The following is a 21,447-nucleotide window of genomic DNA, read 5'->3' on the forward strand; positions in this document are numbered from 1 at the left end:
TTAAAAAAATTTTTTCAAATATCTTAATGACGAGAATGAAACCAAATATGATAAAGCTAGTCATGCACAAATAAAAAGTTTCTGAATGATCAGGCCTATTTTCTTTTTTTTAGCCAACATGCAAATCGACATCAGTGCAAACTGTTAGAGAGTCCCCCATTGTGTGGCACCAACTTATCTCTGTTAAATCAGTATTAACAATATGAAATCCAGAGACAAATTTCTCACCTGGTCAAACACCCTCATGTAAAAGTCTGCATTGTGTCCTATGAATGCACCACTATTTGGATCATACAACTGCTTGCCTTTGTGTGTGGTTATCTCAAGTAAGCAAGCCACTCAGTTTTGTTTTCTTTTCAATAACTAAATGACAATCTAAATGTGATAAAGGTTGGTGCAGTTTGGTATACCAACCACGTCTTAACTTTAAATTGTAAGCAAACCGTTCCTGCAAAAGTCCCACTTTTGTTTTTTGCAAAATTATGCTGGGAAATGATCGACTTTTGAATTTTTAGATGGGATAGTTAATGTGCGACTATAGATTCCCCACTCTTATACCTCTTTCAGCCAACCTTTGCTGAATACTAGCTCTAGAGCAGTAAAAGGTGCCGATTTGGATTGTCACTGCCCAGCAAATGGCATGTATTCTTTGTCAGGGAATGGCGGTTTCACCCATACATGTTTTGCTTTATAAAGATTGCTTTTGATGGTCCATGATGTAGCAATAGAATAGAAAGGCAAACAATACTTACCCAGAAACCACAGTGCAGTAATGAACTCCTTCGTGCAACACCTAATCTACCAGTAGTCTGTTACAGTCAGGAGTTGGAAAATTCGTCTACTATGGTGGTACTTTTTTTTTAATACAGTATGCAGTTCTAATCACCTAGTAAACTAACATGGTCATTGAAGGCAGCTGAGCACAGCCATGATAGAGATGTACCGAATGTTCAGTACAGCTTTAAAATCTTTTTTTGCATTGCAGATGGACACAAGGCAGCAAGATCATACAATACAATATTAAACCCATCCTCATCAGAAAAATCCAAAGAAATGCCCGAGTCTTTTCTGACTTTGAAAGGATTAGCATTCATGGTATAAAACAGCACATTTGTGTCCATCTGCTCCATTACTAGAAACCAGAATCTTTGAACAGGCCATTTTCCAACGAAGCAGAAGACTTTCCTGTAGGCAGAACTAGGTAATAAATTATTAGAAAAGACAAGACAATGCACAACAGAGGAGGCAATATTTTTAGAAGGATCAAAGAGGATTTCATTTGCTGGATACAGCTATTGCAGGTTAATTCTGTGTGGCTTATGCACAGCCATCTTAATAATGAACCTCTTTGGTTCACAGTCTTCATAAAAACAAGACAACATCATTGCAAAAGTAAAGTGTTAAGAAAGACAAATGTAACTAGAAGTACTTCCGATCCGGACGGTACCACAATAACCGAGTGCTCTGGGATCTTTCCAAAAATGTCAATTCACTTTTGATTTCTTGGGGACTTTTCCTGAAGGTAACATATGCAGCATGGTGTCTTATTTGTGCTACAATTAGCATTTCCAAAGCAAACATAGCAAAACTAAATTCAGAAGTTGTTCTTACCAAGATGACAGGAAGGGAAAACAAAAATAAAACAAAGTTTGGGATTATCATTTAGGACAAAGTTTGGGATCAAAAATAAAACATTTGGGATGAGTTAGGACAAAAAAAATCCCCCACAAAATAGCTGCTTAAACCACTCGCCGAACTTCAAAAAATCTCTTCAGGTAATAGATCTGTCCCAGTGTCATAGCTACCAGCACAAGGGCTTCAAAAAATGACCAGAGCACCACTCTGCTGTTCGTGTTGTCATTGACTGTTGGAGGGAAAAAAAAAGAGAAAATGGAAAAAAAGGTAAGCAAAGGTTAAGCTAAATATGTCTACATGAAAGATATGATTGCTGTCTGAAATGTACAGCTGCACATTAGGACTCATATAAACTGGAAGTGGAAGCCCCTACAGCATTCTGTACCACTTTCTCGACCTTAAGAGCTACACTGACACTGTTTATAGGTTTTAGAGACATTTTAAGATATCTAACATACATAGATGCAACGCCTCATTTCCTTATACCAAATGCATACTCAATGCCCCCAACTAAAACTCAGAGTACTGCTTGTTCAAATACTACATTAACCTACAAAATATACCACTGGCTAATGTTTGTTACAGTAGTGCATCAAAGGGTATTCTGTAGCCTTTCACCTGGTTTATTTTCCTCAGGGAGAAAATACACCCCAGACAAGCATAATTTACACATTCTGCTCCCTAAATGCATCAGCCGTGTATCTCACACAAAATATAACAGGAGAATGTTAAGCATGCAATCTAAAAATTGTCTGTTACACACCACTTGTACACAGCACTAATAAGAGGCATTAATGAAGCCTACAAATAGCATGGGGGCTGCTGTACTAGAGCTATGCCAAGAAGAGCAGAATACAAGCATGACATGCCTGGACATGGGCCCTAAATCATTTAAATGTTATGCTCACCTCAACAAGACTGACACATTTAAAGAAATGCATTACAATAATGATTTGCATTCTACCAGCCAGTTTCTGAAACACCTGTCAATGGATCTTTTCACCTACATTTTCTAAATGAATGCAAATCTTAGACCTGACTCATTTAGTGATTGAAGAGTTCAAGAATCCAGAGGAACCCATTCAGGAATGAATGCTGTTACAGCTAAGGTTTTGTTCACTGCCTGATGCTGTCATTGCTTAACTCCTGCACGGAATGCTGAAGCCAAGGCAATGCACACCTTTGTACCATCAATTACAGTAATGTACCTGTCCCAAACTAGCTCCACTTCCAGCAGGAGCTGGGCAATGTTTAAATCTTTCAGCAAATTATTCTCTGCACTGGTCATGCTGGCACAGTTGTACTACTTAAACTTCTCAGGGACCATCTTGCGAGTGTCTCCTGCCTTGGGACAGAGCCTCATAATAAACTATTGGTATCAATTGCATTGGCGCACAGAAAGTCTAGCTAAAAGATGAAAACATTGCAGGGGGCTGCAGGAAAAAAGGAAGTATGCATATATTTTATTACTTCAATCAAATAAATCATGTAAACTCCTAATAGCATTGTATAAAACACTTGGCAACTGTGCTACATATAATCACCAATGTGGTATCTTTACACAACGTACATAAGACACATTTTTCCCATGCTCTTCTTCTGGGCACATACTTTGCCCAGCCGCAAACAAAACTTCCCACCCTTCGCCCCCTCTATGGGTCCTGAAGGCTGGTGTTTAAATTCCTTATCAAAACAAACCAATAAGGGCTTGTTCACACCAAAAGCGTGTGCGTTCCAGAGCGGTAGCTGCTGGAACGCACCGCGATCGCCAAGAAACTTCTCACTGCGTTTTGCAGCGGGAGGGGGCGTGGCGGTGCATTTAATTCAATGGCACCGCTTCCACGCCCAACCCGCCTCCCTCGCAGTGTGATCGGACGCGTGGCAAAACTTTACCAGCGGTGCGTTCCACGGCAAACGCTAAAAATAGAGCAAGCCCTATTTTTTGTGTTTGCAGTGGAACAGAATGCTGGCAAAGATCGCACTGCGGGAAGGGGGCGTGGAAGCGGTGCCATTGAATTCAATGCACCGCCACGCCCCCTCCCGCCTCAAAACGGGGGGAGAAGTTTCTTTGCGATCACGGTGCGTTCCAGCAGCTACCACTCTGGAACGCACACGCTTTCGGTGTGAACAAGGCCTAAAAGAAAAATAAAAAATGTAGACGCTACCCTAGATTTGGAACTAAACCATAAAACAAATAATTTTATCAAAAGGTGAACTGGCTTAAAGATTTGACATGTTCACAACTTCCACCTTTTTTTTCTTCTAGTAAATGTTTCACTAAATTAGTAACCAACAAATAAAAAATACGAGTTCTTTACTCACTTTTAACTATTAGTTATGTTATATGTATTTAATGCAATTTAAACCCACTTCTACAACGCTACCATTCTATTCTAAAATATAGTCATTTTCATCAGTGTCTGATTAATTACAAGGGTCTGTATCCTTAATTACTTATTGATGTATGAATTGTGTAAGATGTAGCTCATACTAAACATTGCATAATCTTTAAAATGACTCACTTGCTCTGTGTATTCTTTCCCGCACTTCCATGTATTCTTGCTCATGCTTTACAGCTGTCATGGCCACTGCAAGTTCATTGATCATCTCTTCCAGCTTGTTCTGATGGGCTGCATGACAAATTATTACACATTGATTTTACAGAGAGAGGTCCGACATACTTATATTTAAAACAGCTCTACTATGATGCATTCAAGGATAATGTCCTTCACTTATTTTCTAGCAACATGAAAAATGTCCCTGCACAGTTTGATTGTACATAATTTAAGGGAATGCAAGAACTCCTGGCTGTAGTTAGAATTCATTATCTCACACCAATGTAATGAACATATGACAGAGGGAACATAGCACATTTATTCACAAAGCCTACAAGCAAAGATTCATTACATCAGTGTAAGTGATGCAGGTGATACTGGTCAACTTTACAGTACGTTATATTTACCTCTAGGTAGCGTAAAAGGGCAGGGGTGGAAGCTAACATGTTCAGTATCTTACTAGCTCTGAGATCCTAGGAGGTAGATCTGCACTTAGAGAAACACTGCTTCGCACTAGTTTTGCAGCCTATACACATCTTGTAAACAAGATGGTCACCCACCTCCTAGTGGATTCTCCACAAAGCAAATGCAAGGAATACAAGGTGGACTTACCTTACAAAGCTAAATTTTACTCTTGTTGCTTTCAGTATGTGCCCCCTACTATCTACACCCCCTCTGGAAGTACAATTTTCTGTAGTGTAAAGGCTTGAATGTGTTGAGCCAGCACTCTACAGAAGGTAATACTTCTGCTAGAAAATACATGCAAAAAGAAAAAATTCAGGTCAACTGTGCATTCTATTTTGAGCATTATTTATCAAGTACTGTCTGCAAAAATGCACATCAAATTGCATGCTATCTCCTTGTAACACGGCAACACTTCACAATCGATAAGGTTAGGGGTTTAAGTAACCAAACTGCTTCATCCAATGTTGCATTAACATATATAATTGCCATGCCAAAACAGGTAGGTGTTAGAAAACCTGACTGATTGTTACGCTTTACAGAATGCAGCAGAAAACCTACCGTCCCATGTATCTCCACCACCTAAGAGGATTGTAAAGAGATGAGAACAAATCAAAAGGGACTAATAAATGTGGAAAACTTAAGGAAAACTCATGTGCTTGTTAAAGTGATATCTTGTAGATCAGGGCTCAAAATTTCCACTCGCCAGCTCGCATTTGGCGAGTGGAAATAAAGAGAGGGCGAGTGGAAATTCAGTCAATCATGCATAGAGATTTACTGACGAATGTCACATATGATGTATGGTAATAATAATGAACTATTTTGGATGTGTTTTAACAAAGAGGTTACCCCATGAATGCCAAATCTGTTCCTACATATACGATTTATATGGGGCATTAAAACCTCATTTTGTAACATAAAACAATACTGTAATGTGCGCCTTACTGTAATCCATGGTAGTTTCCCTTCTCTTTGCTGCTCTTCCTTTTAAATCTGTATCTCTTCTCATGCTGGGCAGAACTTCTGTTTTGCAGCAGACTGCCTTGTCTCTGGAATGGATACATGGTGCCTGTGTGAAGGTTCACAACCTGAGCCAGCACTACAGGAAGAGGCACTCAGCTGCAAAGGGAAGTTCTCCCCCAGCATAAGAACAGATACGGATTTAAAAGGAAGAGCAGCAAAGAGAAGGGAAACTACCATGGATTACAGTAAGGCACACATTACAGTATTGGTTTATGTTAAGAAATCTGAGGGTTTAATGTCACTTTAACCCTTGAAGGGTAGCCCAAGTGCAAGGGTCAAGATTTGATGTGCTCGGAGTCCTTGTTTAAATATTTTCTCTACAATTTACTGCTATAAATACAGAATAAATACCAATCCGCCATCCTTTGCTGTTGGTTTTATAAAGTAGCTTGGAGGCTTTTACTTCATGATTGATGTAAACTGTGATAAAGAACTACATATACTGTATATATTCAGAAAATGGTCTTGAGTGCATCTGTCATTAAAGAGACCCTGTCACCTGACCATTCAATTCAACAAGAATCTGCATAAGATAATATATGCATTTTATTGGATTAAATTATATATATGTACTCTTAAGTAGCAGAGAAGCCGGGTCAGCACAGAAGTAATTAGGCTCTCTTAGAAGCAGAGGGAGATGTGTAAAGGAGAGGGCTGTACCAAGGAATACCACTTCAGAGGCACATTGCAAGTTAAAAAAAAAAAGTTTATGACATGGAAAAATGCTGCAAGTATGCATTTAGAATTCTTGATTTTTTACTATTTTCAGCTGGTGATTGGGTTTTTATTCAGTAATAAGTAATATATATCGGACCAATATTCTTCTGTATGAATAGTCATCAAAAGCGACATAGTCTGACAAAATTATGTGAGCGGTTCAGTAAAACAACACTAACCTTCTGTTTCCATGTCCTGGCCCTTCGGAGCTTCACCTATATCTATAGTGAACATCACTATCTTCGGAGTCATTGTTGACATTCTGTTGCTGAAGCAAAATTTGTATGTTCCATCCATGTGTGCAGCAAATGTGTACTTGCCGCTCGATTCTCGGTCACCTTTATAAATGTTTTTATTGTCAGGGCCAGTGATCTGTAAGAAAAGGGCTTTTATTGTAAAAAGGAATATACCAATTAACAGAACCTTATAATGAAAACTTAAACTAGCAGCTTATCCTCATGTTATTTTAAAAAGCTCACAGAAAAAAGTGTGCAATATAAAGATAAGTGTGCTACACAATTTGTCCATCCCTGCTGCAAGCGGAGTGACTTGATTTCAGCATCACCCTATAGTAAATTGTATGGTACCAGCTTGCAGTCACCTGGTAGAATATGCTTTTAAAACTATAAATTTATGAACGCCTGTTATTATCCTTATAGAATACTACCCTCATGTCACCTTTCAACCACAATCTGCTCTGAATTTGTATTCTAACTGGAGGTGGCTATTGCAGCATAGGAAATAAAGAAAACACTTTATTTGCATGGTAAAGCTCTGTACACACTTGCCATGTGTGCAAACATGTGGCAAAGTGTGAGCATTGGTGCGCATTCACACAACACAGAACGAACATGTGACGCGCTTGAGGTGCCATTACTTGATAATGGTACCTCTAAGCGGCACAGTTTTTGTGCGTTTATACGCACGTTAGCAGCATGCGGTTATTTGCGCATTGTGCACATTTGTATGCACGTTTTACCACGTGTACATGAAGACGCACGTTTTGATTGGCAGCTCATACACCATTTTGGCAATGGAAGAACGCACGTATAAACACGCAAAAACGCTCACGAAAATGTGCAACATGCTTTTGTTGTGCATTTCCAATTAAGTCTATGGGGAGGAAAAGCACTTTTAACTGCCCAAAGCAGCCCCTTTTCAGGCGTCTGGCCTTTTCCTGCTTAGGTGTGAACCGGGGCCATTGAAAATCATGAGATTTCTTGCGGTGGGCAGTTAAAAGCGCTTTTCGAACTGCTCAAATACGCCTAGGTGTGAACCAGGACTAACACGGCACGCAAAACATGTCCTTGCCCATTCATTGGTGTGTGACAAACATGCAAAACCATGTGGTCAATAAATGGGTAAAGCACACAGCTCAAAACTTTTGTGATGCATTTGTTGCATAGCAGAGCTCATTAACATGGCAGACAAAACATATGTCTTTGCACATGTGTTGATGTACAACAAATATCCAAAACCGCGTGATCAGAAACGAGTGAACCTCACAGCTCAAACCCCTTTTAAATTAATGTGCTGATGCAAGGCAAACACTGCAAAATGCACATAAATGCATTCATAAGCAATGAAAATATAAAGTAGCTACACTGAAGAAGAGCAATTGAAAGTGTAGCCACTTCCTGGTTTCTCAAGGGTGCTGAACATTTCGCAGAACTTCAAAATACCTACAGTATATTGCGTGATTTAACGGCTTGATTAACCCTTTCGCTGCCAAGGACGTACGTCGTACGGAGCTACAAAAGTGCTTCCAGCTGGCCAGCTCAGTACGTCGTACGGACCTGGCATTTACAGTTCTACTATAATAATTCTACAGTAGAACTGTTCAGCAGACTGTCCCCTTTAAATTAATAGCTGTCATCAGCGGCTCACAAGCCGATGATGACCGCTAAACTCAAATGACGACAAAATAGCTTTTTATTTCTTCTTTATTTAAAGCACTTTGTCCAGCACAGTACTTTGAAGTGAACAAATATCCATCCCAAATTTAAATTTTTCTTGTTTTTGAATGGAGAACGGGGAGGTTTAGAACTCAGGGCAGTTCTAACAAACAGGAATTGAGGGGGAATTCTCCACGGGCAAAAGTAAGAGCAAAACAAATGCATTTTTGTCAAGTAGGGGGCACTTATTTCATCACTTCCTGTTGGGTGAAATCATTGTCAGCGGTACGGGTTGTGAGGGTAAATCTCCCTAATGGTACCCCAAATAGCAGTTCAAACTCAACAGTAGTTCTAATCCTTCCCCATTCTATCCAAAATTAGAAAAAAAGTTTTTAGCTTGGCATTCTGCTACTTTTCCAAAAATGTACACGGGCTAGGAAACTCAATCAAGTAGATTTTTGATGCAGCTTTAGCGTTTTATTTTGTCCAAGTAGAAGATGCTGGGGGATGGGGGCTTGTTATGCTCTAAAATGCACAAAAAGAGGTTACGTGCATTTTTGTGCACTGCCATTGATGTCTTTGGGGCCAAAATGTGCGTTGCTGCACCATAAACGTACTTGTACTACCACAGCACAGCAAACAGGTGTGAATGGGTCCCAATGAAAAGAAAGGCAATGCTTTTGTCGTGCATCAATGTGCATTGGGAACTGCACGGTAATTGGCAGAGGTCTAAACTCCAGGCAAGCAGCTAAAAACTGTAAGGTCCCAAACTTGCAAGTTAAGTGCAGCGCAACAGAGGCGTCTCTGTTGCCTTGTGATTGTACCTTCAGATTTCTGTGCAATCCGATCTGTCGCGATTTTGAGGCCTTCGTTTTTATTTTCAATCTTTTTTGGTCAAGCTTTATGTGAAATGACATGTCCATTAGAGCTGCAGCTAACGATTATTTTCATAATCGATTAGTTAGCCGATTATTAAGTTCGATTAAATAGTGGACATACTTCCCTAAAGCTTGTGATGCATTGTGTTAGCACGTGTCTTTGCAGCATTGCGTTAAAAAAACGCAACAGACAGCATCACAACGCAACATACGGGTGTGAACTGTACCATTCACACCAATTTATTTTTCGTTGCCCTTTGCACTGACCTAACCCACTCTCCACCCAACTGTTTTCTATGTGTCCTAGCAGTGAACCGTGTTAAAATGCAGGTCACCGCTGTACGTGTCCCTTTGGGTGCATCATTCAATGATACTATACTTTGATTTCTATCTGTTTGGGAGTTTTTGTGAGCAAGTGCAGCTGTGCACAGATATCCCTTCCCTGTTTGCTCTGATTACAAGAGGTGTGATCAAGGCACTCAAGTACACATACCCTAACAGCACAATTCTATTAATACTGTGCTGTCACACAGCTCATGCCTATCCTGTGCAATGCTACACATACAGTAAACAATTTCAAAAGCACATTGAAGATAACCACAATACACTGTATACCCATAAATCTAAATAACAAAAACACACTAAGGTGGAATTTGCTAAAACTGGAGCAGACAGAATCTGGAGCAGCGGTGTACAGTAACCAGTTTCTATATCCAGCTAGAAGTTGATTGGTTGCCATTTGCGGCTGCTCCAGATTATGTCTACTCCAGTCTTATTAATTTCCCCTAGAACAGTCTTCTTCAATCTACAATAAAATAAGCAAAGCACCAATTCACATAACCCAGAGCAACCAATCAGAATGTACTTTCCTAAAGTAAGGGATATTCTGACTGCAAAGCGTACTGCACTGAGCACCATGCTAATTGTACCTTTTGAATGAATTGGCCTCCATTAAGATCTTTACAATGCGGGAGCGCACATTATGGCGCACATGATCCCGCATTGCATTTTGCAATGAGGTGTGCTGCGGTGCCATTATTTCTTTACAACGCACCCTGCAACACACCTACTATGTTGCACTGCAGAGCTGATTCCGAGTACTTCTATATGTAAATGTTGCTTCTGTATTTAAAAGGGTTTGTTTCAGGTATTCCAGATCCTGGGGAAAGTCAAACACATATGGGTAAAATAACTATTTTCCACATTTTAAAATGTGTTTGTGCTACAGGCATCAGAATATACACAACGGTTGCAGGGACTGACCTCTTCAGTGGTTCTTGTACAACAAAGTAGAAAGGAGATGAACAATAGCAGACATCATAACCTCTCTGTGTGAGAACTGTGGGAGCCCCATTAAACTAGAGCCCAAGTACATGGGTTTCCTCCAGGTCAGGGGTAGGCAACCTTGGCTCTCCAGCTGTGCTGAAACTACAAATCCCATAATACATTGCAAGCCACAAGCATTACTCCCAAGGGCAGAAGCATGATGGGATTTGTAGTGTCAGCACAGCTGGAGAGTCAAGGTTGCCGCTCCAGGTACTCTGGTTTCCTCCCAAAGACATGCTTGTAGGTTAATTGGCTCCTAACTAAATTGCCCTCATATGTATGCATGTAAAATAGAGACCTTAGATAGTAGCTCCTTGAAGGCAGGGACTGATGTGAATGTGCTTTTTGTAAAGTGCTAATACTTGAATTCACAGTGTATAGAGAAAGAAATATAGATATGTAGGCAGCTGCAGATGTATAGTAGTCTTTGCAGTATCCCAAACTTGCTTATGGTTCATAAAATGCAACTGGGCTCTGACAAAAACACCCCCTTTAAATTCAGTCCAAGTAGTGATAAAGGTTAAGTGATAAAAGCATAGAGCAAGTTCCAGATCCAACCAGACAGGGAGTGTAGGGAATGCTTGCGGTTTGATACCACTCGGGTATTACAAACCAGGCTCACTGTTAAGGCATTATAAAGCATGCCACCTGCTCCTCCCCTGCCCTCAAAGTGAGCAATACCAAGGTCTAAGCGACAGCCGGTGAGGTAACAGCACCAACCCTCACCAAGTATAGATGGACTCCTAAGTCCGGGAGTGCCCTTGTTCTGCGCAAGTAGTGTGCCTACCGCTGAAAGTGAAAGTCATCCAGTACATCTGAGAAATATATAGTGACCTGTGCATCAAACATTTAAAGGCTAATGCCACCTATGTGACCATGTTTCACCAATATTTACAGTGTAAAATGAAACAGGGTCACGTTCCCCAAACCGCACCCCACTTACCTGAATTGCAGGGATCTTCTCCCTGCAGTGTCCTATTTATTTATTTTGTGTGGCTCCACCTGCCCAGCTGCATCATCCATTCACAGGATGTGTGAAATTAAAGACTATCAGGTCTATTCACAAAAGGGTGAAAAGTTTGGAGAAGGCAGGGGAAGTGAACAATCTAGGACAACATAGCTGAACTGGAGAATTGTTCCAAATCAGCTATTTAAGCCTAGATTGATCACTGCCTTCTCCAGACTCTTCACCCTTACAAGTCCCATCTGCCGGTGTTGCACTCATAGACCTCCATGGAGCATACTTGTGGTGAGATCACTGCACCTGTAGTCCATTGATAGCTTCACTCAGTCCCATAACAGGTCTGTATCTCAGTACGAACAGGCTGCGAAAAAGTCTGCATGAGCCTGTGCATTAAAAATCACCATCGCCCAAATGCAATACTTTGCAGGTTCCAATGCAAAAAAATAAATGCACATTATTTCATCAATGTGTGTGCATTTATTCATTGTGCAAAAGGTGGAATATTCTTTTAATCTGCACTTGTGCCATGGAGGAAACATAATTTACACTTAATATAATATAATATGGAATATCTGGTAGACATAGATGGCTTATATAGACACTTGAGACAATCTGAATGACAGACTTCCACCCCCTACCTGTCAGTACTATGGACCCTAGCTTGGATCTCTAGAACAATGAAATAAAATGAATACACAGCGGCAGCACACCTATGCAATCGGACGTTTGATGAGACACATATTGCACGATAAAATAAGGAACAAAGCTCAATGAACACATGCGGCCTCACGAATCGGTATGGGTCACTCAGCCCTCATGTCATAGCAGACACATTCAATTCCTGATCCAGAACAGCCAGCTAGCCCATGAGCTCCTCACCTCCACGTCAATATCCAGGAAGCCCCCCTCAGCCACCTCGAAGATTAGGCCCATTTTGGTCCCGGACGTCACATGCTCGTAGTAGCACTCTTCTGCGTGAGCGTCGATGCTGACAAAATAACCTGAGGCGGTGGCAGAGAAAAAGGCGACCAGGGCGACGAGCTCTGATATGGTGAACATGGCGGGGACAGGCAGGGAGGAGAACGAGCGCAGGCCGGTAGTGCTGTTGCCGAATCTGGGCCTCAGTCTGAAAGAGGCGTCACCTCTCCAGGCAGCCGGGTAACGAGCTGCTAATGCCACGTAACGAGTCTACGGCGGCCGACCTGAGACACGCTGACATCCGGGTATCCCAAACACAGAGAGACCTGGCAGCGCCAGAAAGCGCGCTGTTACGTGCGAGATGGAGGGACGCCGGGGATGCCATTCTGAGTGTGGGCAGAGTTGCTTTCTTGTACTGGAGATTAATATGTGTACCTGACATTTGTTTACATTTGGCATATAGTGTAAAAGAGTTAGGACCTTAATCATGTTTTTATTTGTCTCTGCAGCCCCACAGGTGAGCTATTCCCTCACTTGTGGCATGATGATAGCCTTGTTACTGGGAGAGGAAGGGAAAATGTATTTCCAATTGTAACTGTAGTAGAGTATTGTAAGTTTGCCATCTTTTTTTCAAGCGAAGCCCGAACACTCTAGTGACGCGCTGACATTTTTTGGGGAGAATGAGTCGTGGCCAGGCCCGGATTTCCCACAAGGCCACCGAGGCCCGGCCTCGGGGCGGCAGAGCGCAGAGGGCGGCAGCGGTGACCTTGTGGGAAGTTGCGGGCTCCGGTGTAAGGTGTCCGCCGGCCGCAAACTACGGAGCCGGTGGGCGGAGCCTCGAAGACTATTTTCAGTGGGGGCCAGTAGCCCTTATCTTCTTGTGTCCGAGTTTCCGCTGCTATGAAACCTGGACACAGCATTCAAAACCCGGACCACCTGAGTAAATCCTGGACAGGTGGCAACCCTGGAGTATTGTACTGTGTTAGTCATTGATTAATGCAGAAAGTTTGGAGTTATTGCCTAGTTACTTTAGGCCGCATTTTTTTTCATGGGCAGTTACTCTTTAAGCACAACCAGGTAGCACAAGTACCTTCTAAGATTAATAGCCAGAATGTCCTGTCCATCAACAACAGCAGCTTGCACCCAGCTCTCCAGGACACTAGTCAGCAGATAAGCCTCTTCCCAAGATGATTCATACAGGCAACCATCTTCTTGTTCCACTCCTTCTAGATATAACCTCCAGCAAGGCGAAATAAGTTCTCCCAGGCCTCTAAGACACAGGCCCACTGTCAGGACCATCCTACCCAAGCAGCAGACCAGGGTTGCCACCTTTTGTTCAAGAGAAATCCGAACACTCTAGTGCCACACGAGGAGAGGCAACCAGGAAAAAAATCAAGAAGAGACAGCCAGGGGATACATTATACAGCAATACAAAATTATATGAAGCTACATACTGTTTTTTCTGGGGTTGCGCCCTGATGCTTCTGGGTCTCAGGTGGCCTGTGCTGGCTCTCACCATGGCTGTGGGGGCTCTCAAGTGGACTGTGGGCTTTCACCAGGGCTTTGCGGTCTCTCAGATGGACTCTGTGGGCTCTCAGGAGGATGTGTGGGCTCTCAAGTGGCTGTGCAGGGAGCGTTGTGTCAGAAAAACAGTGGAAGAGATGTGCGGGCCGGCCTGCACCGGTTTACAAGTGCCCGCGGATCACAGAAAGATGCAGGTTCAAGCAGACGCGACTGCCTGAGTCCCACGCTTGCTCAGCAACTGCATCTATAAAACAATTTCAAGTGCCAGTATTGGCACTTAGTGTCTTGTGTCTGGGTGTCAGGTGGCTGAAAGAACCCGGACACGCGACTCAAAAGCCAGACTGTCCAGGTGAATCCCAGACAGGTGACAACCCTAGAGCAGACATGGGAGGCAAAATGACTTTCAGCACAGGCTCCTCTCTTGACTGCAGCACAGAAGGCAATGGTCACACATGGAATAAACCTGCTAGTAATTACTATTAGTCAGCGAGTTATACTGTACATGTTCATAACTCAACAATATTGTTTCTTCTTGCTCTGTCTCCCAGGGACACTCCCTGACAACAGCTGTGCTGTGTACTGTGACCAGCGGTGGCATCCAGTGCTCTGCAAAGAAATGCATGCAGCAAATAAGTCTCTCTATTTGCTTTGGTGGGGAATGTTCTAGCACATGTGGAACAGTTCTGGGACTTCTGGTTCTGGAGCTTTGGGATTTGCAACTTTTTAATTAAATGTATGTGAATCAAAGATATTATGTTATGTTATTACAGTCAATGTTTCTCTTTGCATCTCTCCCTTTTGTTACCACAATCTAATTGACAATTTTGGCACAGATCTCTTCATTATGCCTGCAGTTTCAGATGCATTTTTTTTTTTAAACTTTATTTTTTGTTACTTAACTTCATTGCTATCACATGGGGGGCTCACAAGTGGCAGTGGGCAGGTGCAAAAGCCAGACTGCTATTGGCTACTGCAATTTAAAATATCCAATAGCAGGCTGCCTATTGCTCCCAGCCCCTGCATGGGAGACTTGTCACCGGTGGCCAGCAGTTGATCCAAAGAGGGATTGGCGGGGGCACGGGGAATGCAAAGTCAGCGCTCTCTCCTCCCCGCTGGATGCCAGCTGCAGCAGACTGCGTCCCCTCTGATCCCTGCACACAAAACACACATGAATGCTACACTAATGCAGCGCATTAAACCCACACTGGAAATGCATTACAAGCTTTTTATAAGACACAGATGTGAATGAGGCCTCAGGTGTTATACAGAACAAAAAAAATGCTTTTAGAGAAAAGCAGATCCTGGAAGTTAGATTGCTGGGATCTACTGGCAGCTGATTGATGGTGTTCTGGGAGATGATGACTTTCTCAGAGAAGTGGGGGATCATCTTCACCCCGCAGCACCCACACAAGTGTTCCGTCTGCCTATCCCTGGACAGCCTGCTCAGTGTCATCGGGATCCGTCCCGTGTCCCAGCCGCACCGGCACATTGGATCACCAGCTGTCCACTTCCCATACATCGACCTCTTGGCTGAATTGGATCACGTCCTTAGAGCCGGTGCAAACTTCCCGCAGCTCCCCGGCTGATCTGTGGAGGCAGAAGTACAGCCGTGTATTGACCTCTTTGTGCGGATCGCTGGATGACTTTAATGTGCTTCACAAGGGCTGGATGGTGCCTGTGCAAGTGTTATGGTAAACTCAGAGTACCTGTCAGGGTTTACCGTTCTCCTTTGTGAATCCCAGCCAGATTTTACGGAAGATGCGCTACTACCTCTAATGGATCTCATAGGACCTAGGCCAGTATGGCTAATAATAGCCTTAAATTCCAGACCAGGACATCCAGCGTACCCTGAGGTCAGGCTGGGTGTGTCGCCTCTGATTCTGAGAGGTATTTAAGCACTGGCTCTGCAAGGAGCTGCTGCTGTGTCTTTTTGCTAGGTTCCTGTTTGTAAAAGAGCTTAAAAGAGAACTATGGGGTAAGAGTTTTTCCCTATAGTTCTCTTTAGGGTCACGAGAGGACATATACTAACCTCCTCCCGTGACCCAAAGCTCAGTATACAGTATATACTGAGAGCGCCGCAGCCGGGACGGATCCCGACAATACTGTCTGGATCCACCCAGCTGCGTGAGTGACAGCTGGCTCTGCCTATCTAGAGGCAGAGCCAGCCTTGCCCGCCCCCTCCACTGTTCGTTTTCCACCCAGCGCTGGAGGATCGGAGAGGGAGGAATCCTTGCGGGGAGCAGTAACTGGCAGTCATCACTCACTGCAGGGAGACGATCGTGAAATGAGTGGATCGGCAACATGTTTCTGCTCACTTCCTGATCAATAGAGCCGACCTATGACAGCTTCTTTGTCACAGGTCGGCTCTAACTATAAGAATGAATGGAAATCACTCACCTCATAGTTCTCCTTTAATACTCCTGCTGTTTTCCTGTTGCTGACCTGGACCGCCTGACCCTTCTTCGCTTGCTGCCCACCCTGATCTTCTTCCTGGACCCCACTTTGCTCTTGTCACCTGCGTTTATGCTCTGATCACTCGTTGGCAACCTTGCACCGTTTGACCACCACCTGCCATGAACTCTGCCTGGATCTGACTACTGACTGCTCATTGGAGCCCTCCTGTTCTCATCCATCCCCTGGCAGGGCAACCCTGGGGACCGGCTGGTACTTAGACTCCGCCCCTCAGGTAAGCCCTAACAGCAAGGCTCCTAGGGCTCGCATGTCAGCCCGAGCCCCGATCTGCTTTATACTGAACATGCTGCTTCCTGCTGTCCCACGTGAGGGCTAACAAAAAACCCAGGTGCCAGGAAGCAATTTCTAGTCACCATAGTGACCTGGCGCCTGGGATTTGCCAAGCAATGATTTGAAATATGGTAAAGATTTCTGTTTAAGAACACAGATGTTTCCTTATACATTTAAAGTTATAATTGTACTTTTAGACAACTGTTTAACATATGCTTTACAATGCAGTTACACATGTTGATACTAGGAAGCTCATGCATTAATCAGCACCTTCTGTGTCAGTATCTTTACAGTACCTCTTGCTCAGCCTCCTCCTGCTGCTTGTCCTATGGCTAACGCTGGCTCTGACTACCACTTCTTTTTTTGGCTTGATAGCCATAAAGCTAGACACCAAGGATTGTAAACACGTAGGAAGTCCCAAGAATACTATAAACTTATCTATAATAAGATAATGTATACATATAAATACATTTTAGTAAATCCATAAGCTTTTGACAAATTATTTGATTTGAACAACAATGCATATTAACATGTTAACATGTTTTTTTGTTGAAAGAAAACCATTATGAATTACTCCATCCTTAAACTGCACCCCCACCTACCTGAATTACAGGTTGTTTCTCCCCGCAGACATCTGTTAACATTTGAATTGAGCCGTGTCATAGCTGTGAAGAAGGTGTATAACAGGATTTGAAGTCCCTTGTAAGTGGTGCTGAACTATGACCACTGGGCTGTACGTTACACAATCCTGACCCCTGCACGCTGTGTCAGGGCTGTATGTTACACACTCCTGGCCCCTGCACACTGTGCCTTAGGCAGTACATTATACATTCCTGACCCCTGCTCTCTGTGCTGTACATTTCACCTTCACTATGTGCAATGGGCTATATGTTTCTCACTCCGGACTCCTGCACTGTGTGTCCTAGGTTGTACATTACATACTTTTGGCCACTGCTCTTTTTTAATGCTTGGCTGTACATTTTACCACTACAATCTGCATGATGGGCTGGTTGCTAAGTAGTCCCCAACTATTTTAATGAAGTTCTCTTTAAGGATAGACTCAGATAAAGTGTGTGCTCTCTGCCTATCATATGTAACAGAAGTTTATTTTTGTTAAATTATCCTTTAAACTGAGGTTTAGGTACATCTATGAGTATTTTGATTTGCACAAGTACTGGGGCATATGTGTGTCATATAGGCACACCAATCACCCATAACACACTATCTTGCTGAAAGAGGTCACTGACATCAGTGAATACCATTTCCAGGAAGGGGTGTACTTGGTCAGCAACAATGTTTAGGTAGTTGGTATGTGTCAAAGTAAAATCCACGTAAATGGCAGGACCCAAGATGCCTCCGCCATCTTGCCTTCTTCCCATAGTGCATCCTGGTGCCATCTCTTGCTCAGGGCAGTAACACACGCACCCAGCTATCCACATAATATAAAAGAAAATGCAATTAATCAGACCAGGCCACTCCCCTTTACTCGTTCACAAGGGTTAGGGTTAGGGTTAGGGTTTATAAAAGGGGGTACCCAGATGCAAATAAGCCCCCTTGCCCACAGAACCTAACAACCACCGGGCCAGGGTTGTGGGGAAGAGGCCCCTAAGACCTGGTGACGAGTGAGCATGGTGACGGCTTCCTGGCTAATTAGGAAGCCGGGGGGCGAGTCGTTACATGTCGCCCGGCTTCCCGACTAATCAGGAAGCCGGGGGGCGAGTCATTCCTTAGTGGGACTTCGGATATCGTTATTCGTTATCTGCGTGTACCGGGGAAAAAAAATATTGGTACTCATACTCGATACTGAAAACTCAGTATCGGTGCATACTTATCTATGAGGGTTCTCTCTACCGGCACAGCAATCGCTGAGGAGGACTTCAGCTCAAGAGGGTGTACATATCAGAGCAGGACACGGCTTTGCTACAGAAGCTTAGGGTTACTGAAGTTAATGTTTGTGTAGATTAGCTCAGGAGCACTAGAGTAGTTTTTGTTAAAGGTACAGTTGTCCTTTAAGTTTAAACTTAATATATTGTGCAATAGATTGTTGCCAGCTTTAGGCAGTGTTTCCCAAGGGAAATGCAGCACCTGCTAAAAAAACGTAACTATGCCTCAGGATTAAGGTTACAGCAGATCTGTAAAAACGTAAACACTGTAAAATGATTAGAGCAGTTAATGGGAAACTACAATCGTTTTGGACACACAGAATAAAAAAGCACTTCTCCGCAATACAAGAAATAGAACATACAAAATCTGGAAACTGTACAGGTTCCTGGAAATTGTAAATTTATACATTTTATTAGGGCTGGTAATGATTAAAATGTTCGTGTTGGATTAATCAACATTTTTTAAAATCAATTAATTTTGATTAATTATAACGCACATACAGATCCAACTACATTGGCGTATACACATACAGCACAGCAATGAAGTAATAAAATGAACCAGGATCACACTAATCCAGCACGTTATTAATCTCACGTGCCCCACTCAATATGGCCGCCGCTTGAGTGGGGCAACTCAGAATAATAACGTGCTGGATTAGTGTGATCCTAGTTCATTTTATTACTTCATTGCTGTGCTGTATGTGTATAGGCCAATGCCTTGGCTGGCGCTCGTGCAGAAAGTTTCCAAAAAAATGTAATCTACCAAAAAAATGTTCATCGATCAAAAAGATTAACGATTAATCGAGAAATGAATCATTTATTTGCACAGCCCTACATTTTATTTAAATTTTGTGTTTACAAGTTTATAAAAAGTCTATGGAAATTCAAAACCCAATTGAACCTGGTCAAATGCAGGTGAGATGCAGGTCAATTGCAGATCAAATGCACCTGTCAATGAAGGTGAGTGCAACAAGTCTAAAGGTGCCCATACACCTTACGATTATCGGACGAAACTTTTCATCCGATGATCGAACCGTCGTATGATTTTCGTACGACGGCCCCATCCTGCCCCGATTATCGCAAGGTTCAATCAGCGGTAGTTAAAAAAAAAACACCTTGACGACTTGCGGAATTTGACCGCAATTATTTTAGTTTGCGCATGCGCAGTGTTAATCGTACGACTTTTGACGGACGGAAACGCCACCAACCATGCGAACATCGTACGATCGACCAAAGTTTTCAAACATGCTTGACCGTCAAAAGTCGTACGATTGTACAGTACTATCGGTCGGGCACTCTATTCACATGATACAATTGTCGTACGAAAAGTCGATCGCATACGATTATCGTACCATAATCGTGCAGTGTATGGGCACCTTAAAGCCCATCGACACAGGCCCTTAGATGTAATCTACTTTGCTAGTAGAGGGGGAGTGTCATCCTTCAAGCCTTCTTTTAACATAGCAGCTTTAAAAGAGAAGTAAAGCCAAACCTTTTTTTTGGCTTTACTTCTCTTTTTGGTCACAGGAGTACATTTACTAATATGCTGACAGAGCAGAGCTGTGCCACAGCAAGGATGGTTTCCAATAATATTGACAGCTGATTGACTGCAGGTTCCACCTCTCCAGAGTAAGAACAGCTATGCCAGCCCACTCCGCTGTCGGTCCCTTTAATGAACGCTGGAGGAACAGAGAGGGAAGGGGGGAATCCCTACGCGCAGAGCCGTAGCTAGCTCTTTTTGCGCCCGAGGCAAGAACATGTGTCGTCATACGCCCCACCTCCAGGATGTGTTTCTTTTCTATAATTTTTTTATTAGTATTATTTTTAGTGTTGGAGGGCTTCAGGAAAATATCAGGGGTCTAAACAGACACCTGATATTTCCCTTTTGAAATAAAAAATAAATTGATACATACAAACGTGCTTGTGCTTTTTTTGCAATTTTGTGTGCGCTGTTGAGTGAACGAGCCCTCAATGTGTGTAGTAAGATACAAACCAACGTAATCGAAGTATATATGAAATGGCAGTGAGCATAGCCATATCTTTTACAATGGCACCTTCACAGTGATCTTCACAATGGCACCAGTTATTTGTCCTTATCGAGAAAGTTAGGACTGAAATTTGTTGATTGTGATTCTCTCATTAACTTCATTAACATGCAATGAAGAAGCCCTTCACCCATCACAACCCCTTCTAACAAAGAAAGAGAAGCCAAGTAGAAATTTTAACCCTAAAGAAACAAAAAAAAATCCTAACCCAAGTAAAAGCAATTTAATTGCAATGAACACTGATTCTGCGCTGATTGGATATAACGCTCACCTCAATCTAAAGCTCTCACCTAAATCTAACCTGAGCATAAAGCAATTTAAATTGCAAGAAGCATTTGTTTTAAATAATTTGTTTTTAGCTTATGCTATGTGAATAGGAACATGTAACAAATATATGTTATCCCAATGTTCTGCAAAAATGGAAATACACTTTAAGAAAGAGACTGCAGAGCATAAACGTTGCACAGAGCTCCACCTAATGTCTGTAAGTTGTAAATATTGTAAGAGATATGGCTATGCTCACTGCCATTTCATATATAGTTTGATTACGTTGGTTTGTATCTTACTACATCGAGGGCTCGTACACTCAACAGCACACAGAAAAATGCACAGAAAACACACAAAAAAAACAAAAAAAACACATGCACGTTAAAACAACTTGATTTTTTGTTTAATGTGCTGTGCTGTGATTTAGAAAGGCTTTTTTTTTTCAAATTTGCAACACTAAAAAAATAATTAACAAAATAAAGAAAAACAAAAGTTCAAAGTTAAATAGTTCGAAAAATAAACAAAAAAATCAACAAATTGGGACTGAGTAAGATTAGGACTGATTTGAGTAAGCTAAGAGTTAATAGGGGTTAAATAGGGACACATTACATTT

At 42.4% G+C, this 21,447-nt stretch overlaps 1 protein-coding gene across 2 annotated transcripts; it reads right to left on the bottom strand.

Moving 5' to 3' along the window:
* Window positions 1-1,164: 1,164 nt before the first annotated feature.
* Window positions 1,165-12,690, bottom strand: TMED2 (transmembrane p24 trafficking protein 2). 2 transcript variants are annotated; one of them, XM_018556946.1, is made up of 5 exons: window positions 12,335-12,690; window positions 6,572-6,764; window positions 5,214-5,234; window positions 4,158-4,265; window positions 1,165-1,864 (listed from the first exon to the last, which is right to left on the bottom strand). In XM_018556946.1, the coding sequence occupies exons 1-5, from the start codon at window positions 12,512-12,514 to the stop codon at window positions 1,740-1,742; spliced, it is 627 nt and encodes a 208-aa protein (XP_018412448.1). In that variant the 5' UTR covers window positions 12,515-12,690; the 3' UTR covers window positions 1,165-1,739. The 2 variants fall into 2 exon arrangements, with proteins under 2 accessions (XP_018412448.1, XP_018412439.1); XM_018556937.1 differs by lacking the exon at window positions 5,214-5,234 and having other exon boundaries at window positions 12,335-12,688.
* Between the last annotated feature and the right edge of the window lie 8,757 nt (window positions 12,691-21,447).

Source organism: Nanorana parkeri, unplaced genomic scaffold, assembly GCF_000935625.1.
Source record: "Nanorana parkeri isolate BGI_ZX_2015 unplaced genomic scaffold, ASM93562v1 scaffold13, whole genome shotgun sequence".
Classification (NCBI taxonomy): Eukaryota; Metazoa; Chordata; class Amphibia; order Anura; family Dicroglossidae; genus Nanorana; species Nanorana parkeri.